The 19152-nt window shown below is 42.1% G+C and overlaps 1 protein-coding gene across 1 annotated transcript; it reads right to left on the bottom strand.

Annotated features, from left to right (window-relative positions):
- Positions 1–6543: 6543 nt before the first annotated feature.
- LOC148572540 (uncharacterized) lies at positions 6544–7143 on the bottom strand. Its single transcript, XM_088507581.1, has one exon. The coding sequence runs from the start codon at positions 7141–7143 to the stop codon at positions 6544–6546; it is 600 nt and encodes a 199-aa protein (XP_088363707.1).
- Positions 7144–19152: the final 12009 nt, after the last annotated feature.

Genomic DNA, 19152 nt, shown 5'->3' with positions numbered 1-19152 from the left:
TGTTCAGAAATCTTGGGATAGTACAGACTTTGGCATCCATAGGAAGTTGTTGGGGGTCCAAGAAGCTTCGTTGGAATTCAACTCTACGGTCTTCGGCAATATTTTTATTAAAAAAAGGGAATTGGAGGGTTATTTGAATCGTATTCAACGAAAAATGGAAGCTGACGATGATCCTATTCTGAAGCACAAAGAGGAAGAATTGAGAGTTGAGTATAATATAGTTTTGGCCCAGGAAGAATTGCTTTGGTACCAGAAGTCAAGGGATCAATGGGTTTGGTATGGTGATAGAAATACTAGCTTTTTCCATATGCAAACCATCCTTAGAAGAAAATCTAACAAGGTTCATGGGTTGCTAGTCAGTGATGGGTCTTGGTCTGATGATCCGGAAGTTTTGCAAAGGGAGGTTGTTCATTTCTTCAAAAATATTTTTTGTTCTATTGAGCCTGTTGAGGTTAATTGCATGGGAGAAATTCCTATGCCATCTCTTAGCCAGGATACTTGTGATAATTTGTCTAAACCAGTAACAATGTTGGAGGTTAAAGAAGCTCTGGATAATATGAGCTCGTTCAAAGCTCCTGGGCCGGATGGTTTTCAAGTTTTTTTCTTCAAGGAATATTGGGATGTGGTGGGTCATGAGGTATGGCGTACTATTCAGAAAGCAATCTTAGGGGAGACGTTAAGCCATTCTTTGTTGAAAACTTTGATTGTTCTTATCCCTAAGTGCGACCCTCCAACTAGATTGAAGGATTTTCGGCCAATAAGCCTTTGTAATGTAATTTATAAGCTAGTGACTAAAGTGCTGGTTAATAGATTACGACCATTTTTGGATGAGATTGTTAGCCCAACTCAGGGAGGGTTTATTAATGATAGAGGAGCACCTGATAATATTATTGTCGCCCAAGAAGTTCTTCACTTTCTTAAGCGGACAAAGTCTAGAAAATGAACGATGGCTTTTAAGATTGATTTAGAAAAGGCTTATGATAGAGTTTATTGGAATTTTCTTGAGCACACTCTTGAATCTTTTGGCTTTCCTTCTCTAATTATTCGGCTTGTAATGAATTGTGTTCAGGCCTCAAATCTTTCCATCCTTTGGAATGGGAATAGATTGGACAACTTCCAACCTCGCAGAGGGCTCAGTCAAGGAGATCAAATTTCTCTGTATTTATTTATTTTGTGCATGGAGAGATTGGCGTGCTTCATTTCCAAACAAGTTGACGAGGGTATTTAGGATGGTGTGGCTGTTTCTAGAGGGGGACCTAGAGTTTTTCACTTGATGTTTGTAGATGACCTCCTCCTTTTTTGTAAAGCAAAGAAAAGTCAAGTTCAGAATGTTGTGCACACCTTGGAGTTGTTCAATAAAGCTTCAGGTATGAAGGTTAACATTGAAAAATCTAAAGCTATTTGTTCTAGAAATATCTCTAATAGAAGGAAGGAAATATTGTCTGGTGTTTCTCATATTCCTTTTACTAGTGACCTAGGCAAATACTTGGGGGTGAACCTTAATCATCCTCGAGCTGCTAGATCTATTTTTTCGGACTCTTTAGAGAAGATCAAGAATAGGCTGGCTAGTTGGAAAGGTCGGCTCATTAACAGAGCAGGCAGGCTTTGCTTAATTAAATCTGTTGCTTCTTCTCTTCCTATTTATCATATGCAAGTGACTCTTTTTCCTACTTCGGTTTGTCAAAAGATTGATTCTGTGCTTAGACAATTCTTGTGGAAGGGAAAGGTGGGGGAGCGTTGCTTAAATTTGGTCAAGTGGAGCAAAGTTGTTACTCCAAGAAAATATGGAGGCTTGGGAATTAGAGATACTCAATGCGTAAATTTTGCTTTACTCGGAAAGCTTGTTTGGCAATTATTGCATAACAAAGATAAGCTTTGGGTAAGGATTATGTTGGCAAAATATTTATCTGGGAGTTCTTGCTTTTCACCCAAATTTTCTAATATTGTTTCAAGCACTTGGCGAGCGATTTATAAGACAATAGAAAAGCTTCGTGATGGTTTTGATTGGTGTACAGGCAGAATGTCTCAATCCTTTTGGTATCATGCTTGGCGACCATGTGGAACGCTAGCTCCTTTGGTTCCTTTTGTGGACATTTCTGATTCTCACTTGAAGTTAGAAGATGTCTGGCACCTTGTGCATTGGCGGTGGGATATTCTTTGCACAATGATTTCAGAAGAAGTTAAACTTGATTTGATGCTCTTTGATCCTATCAAGCAGGCAGGAGATAAAACAGGTTGGTTTTGGACAAACTCAAATACTCTCACCTACTCGACTAAAAGCGAGTATGAATGGCTATTGAAGAAGAAATTTGGCTGGAATGATAATGAAAATTGGCTTTAACTTTGGCGCTTGAGAATACCGGAGAAGATAAAGTGTCTGCTCTGGCTTTGCCTCAACAACGGAGTTCCCACAGCTAGTTACCGGTTTCAAAGAGGTATTTCTACTTCTGATTTTTGTTAGAGATGTTATCTTGCTCTAGAGGATATTAACCACTGCTTTAGGACTTGCCAAAAAGCTCGTCAGATTTGGATTAACTTAAATTTGGGAATGACCACTGAGGACTCTAATTTGGATTTTGTGTCTTGGATTTGTTCTAACCTCAACAAAAATGAGTTTCTCTTTGCAGCGGCCTTTTGGTGGATTTGGAGGGATAGGAACAATGACATCTTCCACCAAGATGATCCATGGAGTAAGGAGAAAATTGTTCACTTAGTTAAACATGTTGCTCGAGATTTCTCTAATGTTGTTATCAACCAAAAACATATTATTCCTTCTTCTTTGAAATATAACTGGGAACTACCTCCAATGAATGTCTGTAAAGTGAACTGCGATGCAAGCGTTTTTGAAAATGAGCAATTAGCTGGCTTTGGATGTATTATTAAAGACAGCATGGAAATTTGGATAAAAGGTTTTTCTGCCAGTATACATCTTTCTAGTGTTCTCTGTTGTGAGCTTCATGCTATTTGGAGAGGGCTTGTTATGGCTTGGGATTGCGAGTGCAAAGAGGTCATATGTGAAACTGATAATCTTGATGCGTTTCTTCTTGTTTCGCGAGGCACAACCAGTATGATTAGGAATGACTCTGATCTGCTTGACAAAATCAAAGAGATGCTCCAACGCAATTGGACAGCTACTTTAGTGCTCATCCAGCGAACAGCAAACAGAGCGGCTGATTTAATGGCTAAGACTGCTGTTTTAAACAAGCAGGTGTATCTAGAGTGGTTACTACCTCCTAATAATTTAGACATTATTATTAGAGAGGAGTACTACTCTTTTTCTTAGGTCTTTTTTCTTTGTGTTATGTTCAGTCACCAAAAAAAATTTGTTATACATTTTTCTATTATTCATGTATTATTATTATTTAATAAATATTTTATGCTCAAAATATTATTTATTTATTTATTTTAACTAACCTATAATTTTATTTCTATTGTTATGTTATCGTTGGTTTTTTAAGATATTGTGAAGACTTGTTATGTCATTGTTGATTATTTAAAATTTGATATTGAGACTTGTTCTATGTATTTAATTTTTTTTTTAAAAAACCGCAAATCCAAACCGATCCAAACTGCTTGTAATCGAATCGGATCGAATTTCCAAAAAAATTTCATCCAATCCAAACCGCACCGCACATAAATTAAGCGTTCGGATCGGATGACTTTTTCCCTTAAAACCGAACCAAACCGCACCGCGAACACCCCTAGTAATTACATTGTCCTGCGGGAATTTTTTTCAATTTTTCATAATATCTCTCCTAATAGGCGAAAAATTAATCTATTATAGATCGAAGTTCTATTTAAAAGTTTATTTTTTTTCCAAAGATAACTGTTATTCATTAATGATAAAAGAAATAACAAATGTCATCCAATTAAGGATTAGAATTAGAAGTGGGGGTCTCCCAAAAGCCACTAAACAGGCAAAGAAAAGAAATTAATTAAGATAGGAAAGGGGCCTTCATTGCTCAATACGATTCATATGTTTGCACGATCTTGGAGTTGTTCAGCAAGTTTCACCGAGTCAGCCACCACTTGTGATGCCAGTACCACTTCTTTTTCAAAAATAAACCGGTTCCTTGCTTTTCAGCAATTCCAATAGAGAATAGCTAGTAAGAAAAGCTTTCTCCTTCCTTCAACATCTGCCACTAAAGTGAAAAAAAACTCTCTCCCACCAATTGAAGAAGGAACTCGAGCCATGTCTCCGGATCTGGCCCTCGATTCCGCTATTGGTCCAGACCGCAGCTGAGAGTGGGCATCTAATCAAGCTATGGAGGATTGATTCTTCATCAGCGGAGCATCTCGGGCACACGCTAGATGTCTCTGGGAAGCGGGAGCGGAGCAACTGTAACACAGGGATCTTCTCATGCAAGCACTTCCAGAAAAAAATTGATTTTATGAGGTATCTTCATCTCCCATAATTTTTCCCAAATTTGTTATTGTTGCATGTATTGTGGCCCTTGAGTAATTGGAGCATAGTAGAAAGCATAAGCTATCTTGTAACCTGAGGCTACTTCATAGTTACCAGATTTGTTACACAGTCATATAATACTATCATCTTCATCTATTGGTACAATTGACGGGATGCGGGAGCTTATCCCTGCTGGAAAGGATTCTGTTATCAGAGTCTGGTTCCAACTTCGGTCAGCATTCAGCAAGTCCTTAACATAAAACAGGGACTGAGATAGGAGATTTTGAGACTGCTGACACAGGGACATTGAACGGGTGCGGTGGTGGAAGCCAATGGTCCTAAAAAATTCGGATATTCCTACTCGAACCAACTCTCCAAACTAGACCTTTCTCGATCACTTTTCGACCTTCTAGAATACTTCTCCAACCCCAAGAAGGTACGCTGCCCATTTCAGCATTCATAATATTTTCGTAGCAGAAATACTTGTGATAGAGTAGAATTAGGTTGTTTAACGATTCGCCAGTATTGTTTACCTAGTAAAGCCAAGTTTTGGGCTCGTAGGTCCTTTATCCCTAATCCCCCTTCCTTCTTAGCTCTTGTCATGGTATCCCATTTGATCCATGCTATTTTCCATTCGTCGCCACGCTGTCCCCACCAAAACTGGCAGAGAATGCTGTGAATTTCATTTAGTAGCGTGTCTGGTAGCCGAAAACATGATAGGGTGTAGATAGGTATAGCTTCATCAACTGCTTTTATCAGCACCTGCCTGCCACCTGAGGATAGCAAACTTCGTTTCCAGCTATGCACCTTCTTACGAAGTTTATCTTTAATTGCTCCAAATGTTTCTTTTTTTGAACGCTGAACAACTGAAGGGAGCCCGAGGTACTTATCTTGGGCTCCGATGTGGTTGATACTGAGGGTTCCTGCAATTTCCAATCTCATATGTTGAGGCGTGTTTTGATTGAAAATATAGCTGACTTCCCTAAATTAACTGTCTGGCCACTGAAACTTTTATAGTTTGCCATAAGGTCCATAATGCTTTGACTAGTTTCAGTTGAGCCCCTGCAGAAAAGGATCGAGTCATCTGTGAATAAAAGGTGATTAACAGCCAGACTTCGTCGATTAACCTGAATCCCTTTAATGAGTTTGTTTTGCTCTGCTTTATGTAGCATAAAGGATAAACCTTCAGCACAGAATAAAAAAAAGATAGGAAGATAGGAATCACCTTGATGTATACCCCTATTTGGTCTAAAAAAGCCAAACGGTTAACCTTCCACAACAACAGAGTAAGAAACAGTAGTCACTAATTCATTGATCTAGTTAATCTACTTTGAACCGAAACCCAATTTTTCCATAATATACCACAAGAAGTACCATTCAACTCTATCATACGCTTTACTCATGTCAAGTTTTATGGTCATTTCAAACTCAGAGCCTCTCTTCTTGCACTTCAAATAGTGCATACATTCATGTGCAATAAGAATGTTGTCAGAAATAAGGCGCCCTTTAAGGAAGGCACTTTGATTCACACTGATAATCTTATTCATTATTCTTTGTAATCTATGCACCATAATTTTTGAAATTATTTTGTAGATAACTGAAGATAAGCTAATAGGTCTTACTTGAGTCATGTTATTTGCGTCTGGGGTCTTTGGTATAAGACAAATCTGGTGTGATTGAAGTTCCTAAGCATGTGGCCACTATGAAAGAAACTCTGAATCGCTCTAAACAAATCCCTACCAACAACTTCCCAAAAAAATTGGAAAAATTTTGCTGTGAAACCATCCTCCCCTGGGGAGCTTTGAGCAGGCACACTTAATATAGCTCTCTTCACCTCTTCCATTGATACTGGTATTTGCAGCCTTCGATTCATGTTGGTTGTAACCTTAGGCTCCATCTCCTCCAGGAATTGGTTGGGATTAGCATGACAAGAAGAGGAGAATATATCACGAAAATACGCCTCAGCCACTTTAGCAATTGCTTTTGGACTAGAAGCTACCTCATTATTGTTACCCACTAGTCTCCAAATTTTATTCTTCCTCACTCTAGATTGGAATTTCTAATGGAAAAATTTTGTATTTTGATCCCCTTCTCTCAACCATTTGCTCCTTGACTTTTCATTCCAGTACCGCTCCTCTTTAAGGTAAGCCCTTTCCAGTTTTTCCTCTAATCTGGTAATTTCTTCTCCTCCGTGAACATCGGAACGCTCTCCTCTCATCAAGGGCTGCTTGGAGCTCGTCAATCTCCTTCTTTGAGTTGGTTTTATTGTGAATCTGCCAATGAACCAGCCTATGTCGGCATTCTTTAAGCTTTTGAGCCAATGTAAACATAGTTGATCCAACCACTTCCATCCTCCAAACCTCACTCACAATCCTCCTAACCTCCTCTTCTTCACACCATCGTTCCTGGAACTTAAATCTCCTTTTAGTTCTCCATGTTTGCGGATTTGTATCCAAAAGTAAGGGTGCATGGTCTGATCCAGATTCCAACAGCCTCAGAACCACTGCTGTCTCATAGAGAGTCTTCCAGTGTAAACCAACTAGGCCTCGATCCAACCTTTCCTTAACCAAATCAGCCCCTTGTCTCCTATTTGTCCAAGTGAAAGGCCAGCCAATCATTCCAATATCCACCAGTTCGCTATCATCAATAAAATTGTTGAAATCTGAGATAGACGTGGCCGATTTTAACCCACCACCCTCTTTTTCAGACTGAGACGTAATGGCATTAAAATCTCCCATAACTACCACTTTACTTCAAAATTACTGAATTGTTGCTGAAATATCTGCGAACTGAGATGCTCTACTACTGTCCGAACAACTTAGATGCACACCCAATAACCCCCACACCTCCTTTCTACTCGGATCATTCACCGAGGTACTAATGAAAAACTCATTAGCACTAAGAACATGAACATCAATGCAATCCTTCCAAGCTAGAGCTAGGCCTCTTGCAACTCCGTTAGGGTTAATAATGTGAAAATTGTTATAGCCACACGATCTGAGCTTAGCTGCTACTACTCGAGATTGGTTTTTAGTTTTACTAATAAACACAATATCGGGGGAGTGGGATTGGCATATCCCTTTAAAATTGTGGATTGTCAGGGGTCTCCCCAAACTCCGACAATTTCAAGCTAGAGTTTTCATGGCTCATGAGGTGTCACTTGAAGGCTGGCACCTTCCACCCTTTGAGTCAATTGCAGATCCACCTCCATTCGAGCCTTTTTTAGGGATTCTCCCCCTATGTCACCTTCACCCCTTCTTTTTGTACCCGAATAAAGATCACTAGCATGAACCCCCTGTCTGGCCATGTTCTTCAGTTTTCTATCCCCTTTCATATAATACTTTTTTGCTTTGTGAGGGCTGTTCAGACTGGGCCTTATGTTTAATTGGTGAAAGAGAGTAGTCAGGATGTATGATCTTTCCCACCTCATTTGTTTTGCCCTCACATGATTGATTGATCATAAGCGCATCTGATTCTGATATCTCCTTTTCTTTTCCTTCATTTTTAGACATTCACAATCCTGAGAACTCCTCTACCAAACAGGCCAGCATAGGTTTCTTTCGCCTTTGGGAGCCTTTAGGTTGGCTCTGCTGTGTTGAGGTTCCATCAACATCCACATCAGCAAGAATCTTCGTCCCCACTTGATTAGCAATCACCCAATCACCAATTGTATCTTCCTTCACTTTATTAAGTTCTGTATCTGTCAACAACTCACCACAGAATTTAGAGGTATGACCCAACTTAGCATAATAGGTACAAACCATTCCTAATCGTTCATATCGAATCCCAATTTCAACTTCTTTTCTGCTTGGCCCTGCAACTATGATGATGTCTTTAACCCTCTTACTTCCATCAATATTAACTCTTGCTTTCACTATTCTGGTTTCTCTCCCTCGCATTAGAAATAATCCTGCCTCAAGCACTTCACCAAATCTTTCTCCCAATTTGTGTCCAACCTCCATGGTTTTAAAAGATTCTGGTAAACCCCAGAATTGTATCCAAACTGAAAAAGATTCTATTTGAATAAGATCTTTAGTCCACCTCTTGACATGAAGGACGTAGTCCTTGAACAACCATGGTGAACCATGTTCAATCCTTATGACATCAAGCTCCTTAGAGAAGAAGAATTAGAATCTATTACTCCCCATATTGCTAACATGAAAACCTTCAGGTTTACCCCATATGGCCCTGAGAGCATTCTCTATTGTTCCAATAGAAAACGGTTTATTGGCAAAGAGCCTGCCCATGAGGCTATTAGCACAAGCGTTAATCTCCGTTGAAATATCCCCTGCTTCTAACAACACCACTTCCTCCTCTTCACTGTTCTTGCCACGGTCATTATTTTCTCCAGGGTTAGCCATAGCAGTGAACCCTTGTAACTCTCCTGAGTAGAGTTTGACTTGACTAAGCTGTGTCGTCACGTTGACTGTTAACCTTGAACGGCACAATATGACTCTGATGGAAAAAATCCTAGCAGAACACTAGAAACATTGCGGAACAAACGAAATAATTTTTGGTTAATTATTAACTTATAGTTTATTACCGGCGAATAAATTGCTATATGCATAAAGCGGTAAGATTCGAACTCTCGATACATGCTTAAACATACTCATTATTTTTAGCCATCACTTTTAATCATCAATCCAATTTCTTTAATTTAATAATTCAACAACATAATTTATCCAACACTTTCAAACATTAATGACTAATTGGTAGCAAAAAAAAATCAATTTTAATAATTATCTAGTATTCCTCCTATTTAATTCATTAAATAAAAACTAAAGAATGTTATAAAATAAAAATATTGATAAAATTTAATAAATATAAAATATATCAGTTTACAAATAAATAATTTTTTTTATATATAATATATTAAAATGACAAATGTAATATTTTTTAAAATAAATACATATAAAGTATATACATAAACAAAAGAATATACATATTTTTTATTTATTAAAATTAATTATTATGCAATAAAATATGTTATAATATTAACAGATTTGTTACGATGGGTAACCGGAGATTAATGGGTTGGACGGTATAGGTTGGCCCAAACGTATGAGAGAGGAGGCCTGTAGGTGGATTGACGATCCATGGGCTCCGTCCGACCTGTTCGTGAGAGGTGAGGGGGTGGTACCTGCAAAGACACTCCGATGCCTAAGTCAGCAAGAGTGTGAGCAGGTCTAGAGAGTATTGGGACTTAGAGATACTTGAGAAGTGTCAGTGTATTTATAGTGGTGAACCAATAACCACCGTTGGAGTAGTGCCGCTTTTTAGGGTGTTAACCGTCCCTTTATCTTAGGGAAGTTAAGATATGGCTCGTGGAAGTGGTTAGAGAGATTCTAGGGGCAGTTACTCATGTAAATGAGTGCTTATCTGCCAGCTGACCCTACTTCCCGACTTCTTTAGAGCAAGTCGTGGTAGGAACCGACTTCCTCGGAGGAAGGTGGGTGAAATGCGGGGCTCATCCTTTAGGATTGGTTCTTTTATTTAGACCTGGGCCTTATCATTGGGCCAGGGTATGAACAGTGCCCCTACTCAAGCCCAAATTTTTTAAGATTTGGGTTCGAGTATTCCACTCGGGGTTGTAGCCGACTTGTTGGGGGACCGACGTGATGGTCTAAAACCGACGTGACTTTTCGTGACCTTTTGGTTCTGACAGTTACGTCTAATCAAGCGTCGCATCCGTTAGGGATGTGCGTAGGTATTGATGGTCTTGGTAACGGTGCGTCTTTATTAATGACTGCCCCGTTTTTACCATTGTGCCCCTAACATACTTATAAATACCTTCCCTCTCTTTCCTTGTTTCGTTTCTGCGATTTTTCAAATTTCCTCTTCATCTGTTCGTGCTGCACTCTTGTGTTCGAAGGCTTTCTACTTCCTTCAACCCTCATTTTCAGATAAAGGTTAGTTTTTTCTCCTTCTGTAACATGCTTTTCTATTTGCATGCTTTTATTTTGTAGATAGATAGGTTGGTTTGTAGACTTCCGTTTAGTTCCGTATTCCCTCCCTTTAGAGACCGTGTTTTTTTATTTTCCTTTTTTTTTTCCCTTGTAGGTTTTTGTCACCTTTTTAAGAAAAGAAAATGGCTTCCGTAGATGTTCTTTCTCAGTGGGTTGATGTCACGGTCCTAGGGGAGGAACCTTCGGTCGATACTGAGTTTATCACCCACCTTCGTACTCGCCACAGAATTTGTACTTCTGAGGAGGACGAGCCGAAGTATGAGTTGGTAGTCCCGGGTCCAGAAGACCGGGTTTGCTTCGGGAGGGTCAATGAAGCAGCCCCTCATTTTTCTTTATGTATGAGTGTATGATCACCCGTTTGGGTGTTTTTCTTCCTTTTTCAAATTTTGAGATGTCTGTTTTGCATCACTGCCGAGTTGCCCCTACTCAACTTCACCCCAACTCTTGGGGTTTTTTGAAAATTTATCAACTTATTAGCCAGGCTTTGGAGTTCCCGACCTCTTTGAAGATTTTTTTCTATCTTTTTCATATGACCAAACCCTTTAGTGGGTTAAATAATAAGCAACAGTGGGTGTCTTTCCGAGCCATACAGGGTCGGAGAGTCTTCACCCTTTTTGACGAATCCTTTCATGACTTTAAAAGTTATTTTTTCAAAGTGCAAGCTGTAGAAGGTCACCACCTCTTTTTTCTGGATGATACTTCTTCTCCTCGCTTTCCCCTGTACTGGTTGGAGGCCTCCCCCTGTGAGAAATATGGTCTGGATGACCTAGACGAAGTGGAGGCAGCCATTGTGGGGTTCCTCTGAGAAGTGTGGGGGAGGGCCCCATATCTGGACACTAAGAAATTCCTCCAGGGGTCTCCGACTTTTATCCAGGCGCAACTAGGTAGCTTTTGTTTTTCTAATTTTCTTCCGACTTGTGATTTCTTGTACCGACTTGTTTGACTTTTAGTTACTTTTTGTTTTTGTAGAGATGGCGAAGAAGAATGCTCAGGAATCTTACCAGAGAGTCCAGGAGGCCAAAGCAAGGTCTCGAGCCAGGACTGGTGGCTCCAAGGCGGTTATCTCTCCTCCTCCTCCTCCTCCTCCTCCTCGGAACGTTGGGACTCCTTCCCAGCCCATTGTGATTTCTTCTTCAGCTTTCTCTCAGCCGCCCCCCTTCCGCCCGACCTTCTCCTGAGCCCGAGAGGAGGAAGCGCAAGACTTTAGAGTCTGGCTCTTCTTTTGAGGGTGAGGTTAAGGCGGATGCCCTTACATTCGTCTGAAAGTACATCTACCCCCATGCTCATATGAGGATGGATGATGTATCTGTTCGGAATCACCTTACCACTTTGGTTGAGGAGAGTCTCAGGCGGCGGGTGTTTGCGGTAAACTCTTAGATATTTTTGAGAAGGCTCCTCTCAGCTCTTTGGGTTCAACCTCGAAGGTTGAGGAGCTGGAAGGAAGGATTCTTATATATCAAGAGCATGAGAGGGGGCTGAAGGAGGAGGTCGCCAAGCTGAGGGAGGAGAGAGATGGCCTTCGGGAGAGGGAGAGGAAGTTGCAAGCCCAATGCAACATGGAGGTGGGCTTGAGGAAAACAGCGCAGGATAGCTACCAAAGTTTATTTGAATATCTTGTGTCTGTGAAGAATGATTTGCTGAATTCTCGGAAGGCATATACCGAGTTGGAGGACTCTATTGCTGAGGCTGCCGAGGAGGCTTGGAGGATCTTTAAGGAGCAAGTTGGAGTCATTGCTCCTGACTTGGATCTTTCTCCTTTGGATCCTGACAAAGTTGTCCTTGACGGTGCCATAGTTGATCCCCCTGCTCCCATGATCGTTTCTGAGTCAGACTTGAAGACTCGGGGGGCAGAGGATCATTGAGTCCCTTCCTCACTCAAAGGACGCTCCGAGTTCTTCAGCAGTTCCTCCGACTTCCTCTTCGTCTCCAATGGATGCCTCTCTCCCTGGTCCTGGTGGCGCTCTTCCTGACTCTGGTGGTGGTGATCCGTCTACTCCTCTTCCGAAAAAGTAATTTGTTGGCTATTTGGGGGCCCGGCCTGTGGGTCCCCCCCTTTTTTAAACTTTTTATCTGTGTTTGGTGGTGTTTGAACAATTTGCTTCTGGCCTTATAAGGCCGTAAACAAAATAATTAAAATATCCTTTTTTAATAAGGGTTTAAGTTAACAAAAAATAAATACCCCTTCTTGGATAAGGGTTTTAATGTTAATAATAAATACCCTTTTTTGGATAAGGGTTTAAGTTACCTTATGCGTGCATGCTTTTTGATAGTGATTTTTCAAACTCCCCTTGACCTTTTCTGAAAAACCTTTTCTTTGGCTTGTCTGTCTTTCTGAACCTTTTTGTTTTAAGGATTTTTAGGACAGCTTTCTAACCTTTTCCTGGGTTTTTTCGATCTCTTTTGTTTATTCCTCGTACTCAATTTTGTTTTATTGAGTTTTTATGACTTAGGCTACTTTTGTGATTCATTTTTGTTTTACTCGGTTTCCTATCTTGACTTATGAGTCGGAATGTTTCCGAGTTTACCATGATCAACCTCTGTAACCTCTTTACACCGACTTGTACCTCGTCGTTTTATCCTGACGACCATCTAGGTCAGTTCATGGGATTTTCACGTTTTGTCGAGCTTAAGTCAGCGCGTTTCGTCGAAAGAAAGAGAAAACAAAGAAGGAATTTATAAGAGATATTTGTAAGATGAAAAAGATCTTTATTAATTTGGGGAGGTACTTTATTGCTACTAAGGGTTTTTGACAATCTATTTCCCTTAGCCTCTACTATGATGCCTCGTTAAAAACCCTTCTCCAGAAAAAACCCTTTGATTTTTGGGAAAAAATCATGAAGTTGGGAAAAGAGTACATCAGGGAGTAAAGTTCGCTTTTAACTGTAGTACCTTTTCATATTACAAGCATGCCACGACCTTGGTAATTCGGTTCCGTTCAGGTCGGTTACTTTATAATAACCTTTTCCTAAGACCTCATTGACTTTGTATGGTCCCTTCCAATTTGCAGCGAGTTTTCCTTCCCCTGATTTGTTGACTCCAATGTCGTTTCTGATCAAGACCAAGTCGTTTGGGGCGAATGCTCTTCGAATGACTTTTTTGTTGTACCTTGTAGTCATCCTTTGCTTCAACGCTGCTTCTCTTATCTGGACTTCTTCTCGGACTTCGGGGAGCAAGTCGAGCTCCTCTTTGTGTCCCTGTATGTTTCCGATCTCGTCATGGAGAATTACTCTTGGGCTTTGTTCGTTGACTTCTATAGGTATCATGGCTTCTACGCCATAGACTAGTCAGAAAGGTGTTTCTCCAGTGGCGGATTGGGGGGTTGTCCTGTAAGCCCATAGCACTTGTGAGAGCTCTTCAGCCCAGGCTCCTTTTGCATCTTGTAATCTTTTCTTCAGTCCTGCCAGTATGACTTTGTTGGCTGCCTCGGCTTGCCCATTGGCTTGCGGGTGTTCCACCGAGGTGAACTGGTGTTTGATTTTCATACTGGCTACTAGGCTTCTAAAGGTAGAGTCGGTGAACTGGGTTCCATTATCTGTAGTAATGGAATAGGGTATCCCATATCTTGTGATGATATTTTTGTAGAGGAACCTCCGACTTCTTTGTGCGGTGATGGTGGCCAATGGTTCTGCTTCTATCCATTTTGTGAAGTAATCTATTCCCACGATCAGATATTTGACTTGTCCTGGCGCCTGGGGAAAAGGACCTAACAAATCCATTCCCCATTTCGCAAAGGGCCATGGAGAAGTGATGCTGATGAGCTCCTCCGGGAGAGCCACGTGGAAATTTGCATGCATTTGGCATGGTTGACACTTTTTCACAAATTCGGTCGCATCTTTCTGCAAGGTCGGCCAGTAGAATCCAGCTCGAATCACTTTCCTGGCTAATGACTTTGCCCCGAGATGATTTCCGCAGATCCCACTATGGACTTCCTCCAATACCTCGGTGGTTTTTGAGGTCGGTATGCACTTTAACAATGGTGTTGATATCCCCCTCCTGTAGAGAATATTTTTCACCAAGGTGTAGTGTTGTGCTTCCCTTCGGATTTTCTTAGCCTCTTTTTCCTCTTTTGGGAGGATGTCGAATTTCATGTATTCGACCAAGGGGTTCATCCATCCGAGGCTTAATCCGACTACCTCAAGGACCTCTTGTTTGTCTTTCTCTTTTACTACGGAGGGTTCCTGGAGAGTTTCCTGGATCAGGCTTCTGTTATTCCCTCCTGGCTTGGTACTTGCTAACTTGGATAGGGCGTCTGCTCTGCTATTTAGATCCCGAGTTATGTGTTTGACCTCGGTTTCTGCAAAGTGCCCAAGGTGTTCCAGAGTTTTTTCCAAGTACCTCTTCATATTTGGGTCCTTTGCCTGATACTCTCTACTTATCTGGGAGGTCACCACTTGCGAGTCGCTATATATCATCACCTTTGCAGCACCGACTTCTTCCGCCAGCTTCAATCCAGCAATCAAGGCTTCATACTCTGCCTGATTATTTGAAGCTGGGAATTCAAATTTGAGGGAAACCTCTATCTGGGTTCCTCTTTCATCCACCAATATTATGCCTGCTCCACTTCCTGTTTTGTTTGAGGATCCATCTACATAGAGTTCCCATGTAGTTGGTTTTTCCTCTTGGTCTCCTGCGTATTCTGCAATGAAGTCGGTGAGGCACTGGGCTTTAATCGCCGTCCGAGTTTTATACTTCAAGTCGAACTCGGAGAGTTCTATTGCCCATTGAACCATTCTCCCTGCAACATCCGTCTTTTGGAGGATTTACTTCATGGGTTGGTTCGTGCGGACTCTTATTGTGTGAGCTTGAAAGTAAGGCCGTAGCCTTCGTGAGGCTACTACTAAGGAGTAGGCAAACTTCTCTAGTTTGTGGTACCTTAGCTCAGGACCTTGTAGACCTTTACTGATGAAATATACTGGGTGCTGACCGGCCTCGTCTTCTCTTATCAGGGCCGATGAGACGGCCTTGTCTGCTACAGATAAGTATAGGACGAGGTCTTCTCCAGCTATAGGTCGGGTCAGGATAGGAGGTTGGCTCAAGAATCTTTTAAACTCCTGGAACGCCTCCTCGCATTCAGGAGTCCATTCGAACCGACATCCCTTTCTCAATAAGGAGAACAGTGGAAGGGATTTTAGTGCTGATCCTGCCAAAAATCTGGAGAGGGCTGCAAGTCGGCCATTCAGTTGTTGGACCTCTCTTAAACAAGTTGGGCTTTTCATCTCTAGGATAGCTCTACACTTATCAGGATTTGCTTCGATCCCTCTTTGTGTCAGCATAAACCCTAGAAATTTTCCTGCCTCTACCGCGAAGGCACACTTTGTGGGATTTAATCTCATCCCGTGTAACCTTATGGTGTCAAAGACTCGTGAGAGATCTGACAAGAGGTCGACTTCTTTTTCGATTTTCACCAGCATGTCGTCGACGTATACTTCCATTAGGCTTCCAAGGTGAGAGGCGAACACCTTATTCATCAACCTCTGGTATGTGGCTCCTGCATTTTTCAATCCAAATGGCATGACCACGTAGCAGAAGTTAGCTCTGGGCGTGATGAATGACGTCTTCTCCTGGTCTGGCTCATACATCGGGATTTGGTTATACCCCGAGTAGGCGTCCATGAACGACAAGTATTGATACCCCGAGCTGGAGTCTACTAGGGTGTCAATACTTGGCAGTGGATAAGGGTCCTTGGGACAAGCCTTATTTAAGTCGGTATAGTCGACACACATTCTCCATTTGCCATTTTGTTTTTTGACTAGCACTACATTGGCTAGCCATGTTGGATACTTGACTTCTCTGATGAAACCGGCTTCCAGGAGCGCCTGTACTTGCTCTTCTACTATCAGGGCTCGTTCTGGGCCGAGCTTGCGTCTTCTTTGTTGTACAGGTCGGGACCCCGGGTAGACCGAAAGCTTGTGGGACATGAGCTCGGGATCTATCCCAGGCATGTCGGATGCCTTCCAAGCGAAGAGATCAGAGTTATCTCTTAAGAGCTTAGTCAACCCTTGTTTTAGGGTTTCCCCTAGGTTGGCTCCTATGTGAGTATTTTTCCTTTCCTCTTCGCCTACCTGTATCTCCTCGATTTTTCCTCCCGGCTGTGATCGCAGCTCTTCTCTGGCCCTTGCGCCTCCGAGCTCTATTGTGTGGACTTCTCGGCCCTTTCTTCTCAGGTTTAGGCTTTCATTGTAGCATTTTCTTGCCAATTTCTGGTCTCCCCTTACCGTTGCTATCCCCGCTGAGGTCGGGAATTTCATACAAAGGTGGGGAGTGGATACCACCGCTCCGAGTCGATTAAGGGTAGCTCTGCCGATTAAAGCATTATATGCTGACCCTACATCGATGACTATGAAGTCTATACTCAGAGTTTTTGATTTTTCCCCTTTTCCAAAAGTGGTGTGGAGGGGCAAAAATCCCAGTGGCTTTATTGGCGTGTCACCTAATCCGTACAAGGTGTCGGGGTAGGCTCTTAACTCTTTTTCATCCAACCCTAGTTTGTCAAAAGCGGGTTTGAAAAGAATGTCCGCTGAGCTTCCTTGGTCTACTAGGGTTCTATGGAGATGAGCATTTGCTAGGATCATAGTTATTACCACTGGATCGTCGTGTCCAGGGATTATTCCTTGCCCATCTTCTTTTGTGAATGAGATGGTAGGGAGGTCGGATGACTCTCCTCCGACCTGGTAGACTCTCTTGAGATGCCTTTTGCGAGAGGATTTGGTGAGTCCCCCTCCCGCGAACCCCCTGCGATCATATGGATATGTCTCTCCGGAGTCTGTGGTGGTGGGTCTCTTCTATCCATATCATCTCGCTTTCTCTTCCCATGACTGTCCGACCTTTCTATGAGATATCTGTCAAGCCGACCTTCTCTAGCCAGCTTTTCTATCACATTTTTAAGGTCGTAGCAGTCGTTTGTGGAGTGACCATATATTTTATGATACTCACAGTAGTCGCTGCGGCTCCCCCCTTTTTCATTTTTAATGGGTCTGGGGAGTGGTAGCCTTTCAGTATTACAAATTTCTCTGTATACATCCACTATAGAGACTTTTAGAGGAGTATAAGAGTGATATTTCCTTGGTCTATCGAGACCGAGTTCTTCCTTCTTCTTGGTTTCTCTCTCCCTCTCTTTTGTTGAGGGAGGGTGCCCAGGTCGCCAACTTAGGTCTCTCAGCTTAGCATTTTCCTCCATGTTGATGTACTTTTCGGCTCTTTCCTGTACATCACTTAGGGAGGTGGGGTGTCTTTTAGATATGGACTGTGAAAAGGGACCTTCTCTAAGCCCATTGACTAACCCCATTATGACTGCCTCAGTGGGCAGGTCTTGGATTTCTAGACATGCTTTATTAAACCTTTCTATGTAGGTTCGTAAGGATTCTCCGACCTCCTGCTTTATTCCCAGGAGGCTTGGCGCATGTTTTACTTTGTCGTTTTGGATGGAGAACCTCATCAGAAATTTCCTTGAGAGGTCCTCAAAACTGGTTACTGACCTCGGAGGGAGGCTGTCGAACCACTTCATCCTGCTTTCGACAAGGTTGTCGGAAAAGCTTTGCATCGCGTAGCATCAGAAGCATTAGCCAGATACATCCGACTTTTAAAGTTGCTTAGGTGATGCTTTGGATCTGTGATTCCATCGTAGAGGTCCATATCGGGGCTTTTAAAGTTTTTTGGAACCTTTGCCCTCATTATGTCCTCACTAAAAGGATCTTCCCCTCCTAGGGGCGATTCTTCTCTGTCGTCACGGGAGTTCCGACCTTTGAGGGAGGATTCTAACTTTAAGAGTTTTTCTCTAACTCTTTTCGTCGATCCATCTCCTCTCTTAGGTGCTTTTCTATCTCCCTTTGTCGCTCCCGTTTCTGTTCTAGTTGTTCCAAGCGACTTTGGTGGACATGGACTAATCCCATAAGTTCAATTGCGTGGGACTGTCCGTCCTTCTCCGATTCGCGGCCTTCAGAGGAATTCACCTTCGGGGTTTTGACTCCGGAGGTACCCTCTCTGTGTTGATCGTTGGTTTCCTGACGGAGGGTTAAGTCCGCGTCGTTATTTCCGGTATCCAGATTCTCTTGTTCGGAATCTGTTTCTACATGACCCTCCTCAGGGGATCTGTCCGCCATCACTGGTTGATCTCTCGGGTCCCCGGCAACGGCGCCAATGTTACGATGGGTAACCGGAGATTAATGGGCTGGACGGTATAGGTTGGCCCAAACGTATGAGAGAGGAGGCCTGTAGGTGGATTGACGATCCACGGGCTCCGTCCGACCTGTTCGTGAGAGGTGAGGGGGGTGGTACCTGCAAAGACACTCCGATGCCTAAGTCAGCAAGAGTGTGAGCAGGTCTAGAGAGTATTGGGACTTAGAGATACCTGAGAAGTGTCAGTGTATTTATAGTGGTGAACCAATAACCACCGTTGGAGTAGTGCCGCTTTTTAGGGTGTTAACCGTCCCTTTATCTTAGGGAAGTTAAGATATGGCTCGTGGAAGTGGTTAGAGAAATTCTAGGGGCAGTTACTCATGTAAATGAGTGCTTATCTGCCAGCTGACCCTACTTCCCGACTTCTTTAGAGCAAGTCGTGGTAGGAACTGACTTTCTGGGAGGAAGGTGGGTGAAATGCGGGGCTCATCCTTTAAGATTGTGCCTTTTATTTAGACATGGGCCTTATCATATTAAATGTTATTTTTAATTACAATCTATAAAATACCAAATAATTAAAATTTATTTTATTACTTTACAAATTATTAAATTGTTTCTTTAAGAACTTTTTAAAATGGTTTTAGTTTTAATATGAAAGAATATAAT

This window comes from Arachis ipaensis, chromosome B3, assembly GCF_059453495.1.
Source record: "Arachis ipaensis isolate K30076 ecotype BB chromosome B3, ASM5945349v1, whole genome shotgun sequence".
Taxonomy (NCBI): Eukaryota; Viridiplantae; Streptophyta; class Magnoliopsida; order Fabales; family Fabaceae; genus Arachis; species Arachis ipaensis.
Note: the sequence above shows the minus strand (reverse complement) of the source record. Positions and strands in the feature narration are given on the sequence as shown.

Coding starts and splice junctions, on each gene's coding strand:
- LOC148572540 (XM_088507581.1), bottom strand. CDS start 7,143: ATGGGAGATTTTAATGCCATTACGTCTCAGTCTGAAAAAGAGGGTGGT.